The 6,287-nt window shown below is 35.6% G+C and overlaps 1 protein-coding gene across 7 annotated transcripts in view; it reads left to right on the top strand.

Moving 5' to 3' along the window:
- Window positions 1-6,287, top strand: part of LOC125649977 (spatacsin-like) — a 63,185-nt gene that overhangs the window by 45,138 nt on the left and 11,760 nt on the right. For 4 of the 7 annotated variants that reach the window (XM_056165501.1, XM_056165498.1, XM_056165500.1 and 1 more), the window contains 4 exons: window positions 1,259-1,410; window positions 4,066-4,203; window positions 4,292-4,354; window positions 6,119-6,182. In XM_056165501.1, coding sequence (XP_056021476.1) covers window positions 1,259-1,410; window positions 4,066-4,203; window positions 4,292-4,354; window positions 6,119-6,182 — 417 coding nt within the window. Of the gene's footprint in view, window positions 1-1,258; window positions 1,411-3,514; window positions 3,625-4,065; window positions 4,257-4,291; window positions 4,355-6,118; window positions 6,183-6,287 lie in introns of those variants that run through there. The other 3 variants (XR_008803089.1, XM_056165503.1, XM_056165499.1) reach the window with 3 other exon arrangements.

The following is a 6,287-nucleotide window of genomic DNA, read 5'->3' on the forward strand; positions in this document are numbered from 1 at the left end:
ATTTAGAGGCCTCGAAACATATTTATAAAAAAAAGTAGGTCACAGTGACCTACCTTTTGAATTTTGCAGACATTCAAATTTCCCATTTTCAATTTTAGATGCATATTTTGGACACTATGAAAGCTAGGATCATCAAACTTTGTCAGTTGATGCATCTTGAGTCTTCATAGTTTGTTGACCAAAAAGTAGGTCACCGTGACCTACTTTTGGAATTTGATGGCTATATTTTAATATTTCAGATACTATTTGACTTACAATTAGGCCAAGTAAAATTAATTAGTAGATTATCATTCAAACTTCACAAAAAAATGGGGCGGGTGGGAGGATTTTATTTTTTATTTTTCGCCATGGTATTCTTGACTTCGAAAATGCCTTCTCTCATTGAGAAAAGGCTTTATAAATCATAATTACATGTGTATTTGGGTTTCTAAAAGGCAAAGTGTAACAAAGTACGTTTACGATACCGGACCGGACATAAAAATATCCGGAAATCGAAATTTTGAAAAATAAAAAAAATCGGGGCGGGGCGATTTTCAAGGGGCGGGCGGGAATGATAATCTACTAATTAAGTTTACTTGGCCTTATCAAACTTTGTCAGTTGATGCATGGTGAGTCTTCAGAGTGTGTTGTTTAAAAAGTAGGTCACCTGACCTATTTTTGGATTTTGACGGCTATATTTGAATATTTCAGATACTATTTGATTTATAATCATCAAACTTTGTCAGTTGATGGGTCTTGAGTCTTCAGAGTGTGTCGACCAAAAAGTAGGTCACTGTGACCATGTTAATTGATGAATCTTGGTTAGTGAGAATTTTTGCCTGTTCTACAATGTATCAGAAGTGCGATTCTATGCCCGTGGGCCTCTTGTTCTTTAGACACAGCTACGTCATCTTTAAATGCAGAACTTTCTCCGTGTGATTCTTGAATTTCTTCGTTACATGTACTAGGCTGAGGCTTCTACTTTTTACTACTGATAAATTCAAAGTGCTTTAACCCTCGTTTTCCCGCTATCTTGATTGGTTTCAAACGCTGTTTTGACCGAGACTGAAAAATATTTATTCAGACTTCCGATCCCGATTACAAAATTTTACTGGATGCCCAATTTTTCTCCACTCACAAAAATGTGACTAAAATATAATCTCTAGTCGCAAAATCGATTTTCTGGTCGCAAATGTGACTGTTTTACTCGCAACTTGGAGCACTGATACATTATCTTATTCTAGAACATTCCTTTTTAAGCATGATTTCTGTTCTACAGTTGTGAATATGGCTTCTCTGGGAGGAATGAGGACAGACTTCCTGCCTCCTGACAAAGAACAAGTTATTGTCACCATGGAAACCCTGGAGAATGAGATCAGGCATGGAAAGAAGTGCTGTAGGAGGATTGTTAGCTGCTTCCTGATAGCTTGTGTAAGTGTGTAAACCTTGTGTAAGGGTAAAGCTTGTGTAAGTGTAAAGCTTGTGTAAGTGTGTAAACCTTGTGTAAGGGTAAAGCTTGTGTAAGTGTAAAGCTTGTGTAAGTGTGTAAACCTTGTGTAAGGGTAAAGCTTGTGTAAGTGTGTAAACCTTGTGTAAGGGTAAAGCTGGTGTAAGGGTAAAAACCAACTAGAAAACTGAAAATATAAACAAACTTAGTTGACTGTCGTATCATCACTGTCAAACAATCAGAGGGAATAACAAGAAATAAAAGTTGTCAAACACACACCCACCCACCCCCTCCTGATTCTACATGCAATCAGTTGGTACAACTCGATTCATTACACCTGATTCTAAATAATTCATGACTGAATTTCTTTTTAATGAAGTACTGTACCTTCCTGTGTTAGGATTTAATGAAAATCCATAGATTTATGCTCACAAAAAGTAAATTATAAAATAGTTGTCAGTAGAATACCTGTAATAGATTACCTGCCTGTATAATTCATGATGAATAGGAGTGTCTGACTCAATATCAAATGTGTCCGACTTACCAATGTTTGGAGTTTATCGCATATCAATGCATTATGAATGTAAAATACTGGGGTATTACGAGCAAACAATAGTAAATAATTTCAAGCTCTTTCGAGCAACACCAAATACCAAGGGAGAAACAGTCAGAATAAATCTACATATGAATAGGAAAGAGAAGGGTGTCCGACTCACGATTACTTTACCCTAGCTAGAAAACTGACAGCTTGTGTAAGTGGTAATATTAACTAGAAAACTGACATCTTGTGTAAGTGGTAATATTAATTAGAGAACTGACATATTGTGTAAGTGGTAATATTAACTAGAAAACTGACATCTTATGTAAGTGGTAATATTAATTAGAGAACTGACATCTTGTGTAAGTGGTAATATTAACTAGAAAACTGACATCTTGTGTAAGTGGTAATATTAATTAGAGAACTGACATCTTGTGTAAGTGGTAATATTAACTAGAAAACTGACATCTTGTGTAAGTGGTAATATTAACTAGAAAACTGACAGCTTGTGTAAGTGGTAATATTAGCTAGAAAACTGACATCTTGTGTAAGTGGTAATATTAATTAGAGAACTGACATCTTGTGTAAGTGGTAATATTAACTAGAAAACTGACATCTTGTGTAAGTGGTAATATTAACTAGAAAACTGACATCTTGTGTAAGTGGTAATATTAACTAGAAAACTGACAGCTTGTGTAAGTGGTAATATTAGCTAGAAAACTGACAGCTTGTGTAAGTGGTAATATTAGCTAGAAAACTGACAGCTTGTGTAAGTGGTAATATTAACTAGAAAACTGACATCTTGTGTAAGTGGTAATATTAACTAGAAAACTGACAGCTTGTGTAAGTGGTAATATTAACTAGAAAACTGACAGCTTTTATAAGTGTAAATATTAACTAGAAAACTGATAGCCTTGTATAAAGTGTAAATATTAACTAGAAAACTGACAGTCTTTGCGAAATGTCATTATTTATAACCTTTGCTTTTTTATGTGATGTGACATCTACCTTTGATAAATTGACCTTAATTAAACAATAAAATGCTTTCTTTGTTGTTTCATCAGATGATGAAGGTAGCTGCCTGTAGCATTGCAGAAAAAAATCATAACCCACTTAATTTTTTTTCTGCAATGTTTTCTACCTTCATCACCTGATGAAACAACAAAGAAAGACCGGATCGAACTAGTTTGCAACAAACATGCATTCATCATCGCAGATGAAAGCAATATCAATTTCAAAAGAAATATAAGAGAAAAGATTCAGTGAATGTAAATATAAATGCATAAGATCTTCCAGTATCAATTATTTTATGAAGATATGTAAAATCTAACAATTGTGTCTTTAAAATAGCATAAATAAAATAAACATACATGTATGATGAGCAACATTGGTAACTATAGAGCACCTGCATCTTTGCTTTAATTAGGATCATGTACATTTATAAGGTGTAGTCATGGTTAATGTTTGAAATTGATAAACTTGGTGAATGAAAGGTGAAGATAACGAACAGTGATCAATCTCATAACTCCTATAAGCAATGCAAAATACAGAGTTGGGCAAACACGGACCCCTGGACACACCAGAGAAGGGATCAGGTGCCTAGGAGGAGTAAGCATCTGTTGACTGGTCACACCCTCCGTGAGTCCTATATCCTGATCAGGTAAACGGAGTTATCCGTAGTCAAAATCAGTGTGCCAAGAATGGCCTAACATGTCAGACAGCATTTGACCCAATGATAGGTTGTATTGACGAACTAGATCATTATAATGACCATAGAATTTGCAAAATGCTGACTTCAATAGAGACTGTTTAAACCCCTGTACCATCATCTTGTTTGTCAGTAGCTGGCCTCAATTTAAAAACTGACCATACGCAGAACAAGCTCTTGCATATTGAATCAGTTGAGAGATATAAACACCAAATGCCAAATTTATAGACTGTCATTGGGAAAATACTGAAGGAATTATTTGTGCATTTTCCCTCATTTTTTAATCAATGAAAAGTTATGTCTTATAATGGTTTATATAACTTGCAAATTATTTTTTGTAGTATGTGATAAGCATCTTGATGTAAATGACAAGGATGTTGATAATTTTTGTAGATTCTAGATAAGTCCTATGAAGATATAGTCCCATGTCACGAGTTTGATGTACTAAAGCAGATTCTGAGGTCCGGATCAGATCAGAAATTCCGTTTAGCCGCTGACTACCTCAGCACCACCAATCTTCAACCACAGGAGGTAGGGGGAGACAATCAGCTATAGACCACTGTGATGTCCTCTGAAATTTGAATGTAATCAGTGTAATCTACGTGTATATGTTCTACAGGTTTGTGTTTGTAGGCAGTATATGTACGACTACAAGATCAGCTGCACAACATTAGGTCTCAGGGTAAAGAAAAATTGGGATTGATCTGAGAGCTACGGATCCACCCCTTATAAACAACTCTGTGGATCAGAGAGCGACAGATCCACCCCTTATAAACAACTCTGTGGATCAGAGAGCTACAGATCCACCCCTTATAAATAACTCTGTAGATCAGAGTGCTACAGATCCACCCCTTATAATCAACTCTGTAGATCAGAGAACGATAGATCCACCCCTTATAAACAACTCTGTAGATCAGAGAGCTACAGATCCACCCCTTATAAATAACTCTGTAGATCAGAGTGCTACAGATCAACCCCTTATAATCAACTCTGTAGATCAGAGAACGATAGATCCACCCCTTATAAACAACTCTGTGTGCATTCAGAGTACTACCATTGGTTGACATACTGTAAGTTGCCATTGGCAACATTTGTTACCATTGGTACGACAATGGTACCAATGTTTGCCAATAAAATTTACCAATGGTAAACATTTCTGCAGACAACCTAGAGCTCTGTTAGTGTTAGTAACTCTATTTATGACGTCATCAAAAATGGTGGGCATCGCGTACACACTGAAAAAAACCAATTTTGTATCACATCTTCCCCCCTTATAAATCTTCGTAGGCATCAACTAAAGACAATTTCAGACATATTGCTTCAAACATACCCCGGCATACACGGAAATGGGTTTTAAAAACATCAAGTGTAAGTGATATGGTGTAGCAATCTCCCAGTCTAAACATTTCTTCAGATCATCTATAATCATGATATTTTACAAGAGAAAATACATCTTTGGTTTTGGGTCCACCCCACTTTGCATTTATTGACCGAAAACTCCTGGCTATAGATGGAGAAATAATCTGCAGGAGAAAGTACTTAATAGGGCTTAAAAATATATTTCTAAAAGCATCTTCTTGGTGCAAAATTATTCACAAAGGTGATATGAGCGTATATCTTTGAAATTTCGCACTAATTGATCAGCTTGTGGTATACCAATGGTACCATTGTTGGATTTCTCACCATTTGTAACCCAAACTCGTTCAGAGTACACAGGATCCAATGGTACCAATGACTTAAATATTTAAATATTTACCATTGGCAAATCGGTGATGGTACCATTGGGTTTTCTCTGAACATCAGAGAGCTACAGATCCACCCCTTATAAACAACTCTGTAGATCAGAGAGCTACAGATCCACCCCTTATAAACAACTCTGTAGATCAGAGAGCTACAGATCCACCCCTTATAATCAACTCTGTAGATCAGAGAGCTACAGATCCACCCCTTATAAACAACTCTGTAGATCAGAGAGCTACAGATCCACCCCTTATAAACAACTCTGTGGATCAGAGAGCTACAGATCCACCCCTTATAAACAACTCTGTAGATCAGAGAGCTACAGATCCACCCCTTATAAACAACTCTGTAGATCAGAGAGCTACAGATCCACCCCTTATAAACAACTCTGTAGATCAGAGAGCTACAGATCCATCCCTTATATACAACTTTGTTTAACAGTGCAACTTTTTCTGAGCATGATTCATGTCTTATATATCTCTATTTTTAATATCTGCCTAAAAAATTCAGTACCAAATATATTACTGACATATTCCCCAACAGTGTCAAGACAAACCTTTAAACACTTTTATAGTCCCATTTGAACTGAATACTGACAGCTTCAATAAAGCGGGCCTGTTTCTGTAGTCATGTTAGGTTGTAAATATACAAGTTTATGTTTTATTTAACACTGAAATCATTATCAAAAAATATCTTTCAATTTCAGATAGCGAGTTTTCTGTGTGATTCTATTGTTGAAGTTTATAAAGTAATGTTTGCAAATGCCAGAGGTATGTATATTATATTTTTTTTTTTTCAATTTAAAAGATGAGCTGTTTTGAATAAGTAAATTTTTAATTTTATGTCATGAGACTCTCTTAGACAGGTACTGCTAA

The sequence above is a fragment of the Ostrea edulis genome, chromosome 5, assembly GCF_947568905.1.
Source record: "Ostrea edulis chromosome 5, xbOstEdul1.1, whole genome shotgun sequence".
In the NCBI taxonomy this organism is placed as follows: Eukaryota; Metazoa; Mollusca; class Bivalvia; order Ostreida; family Ostreidae; genus Ostrea; species Ostrea edulis.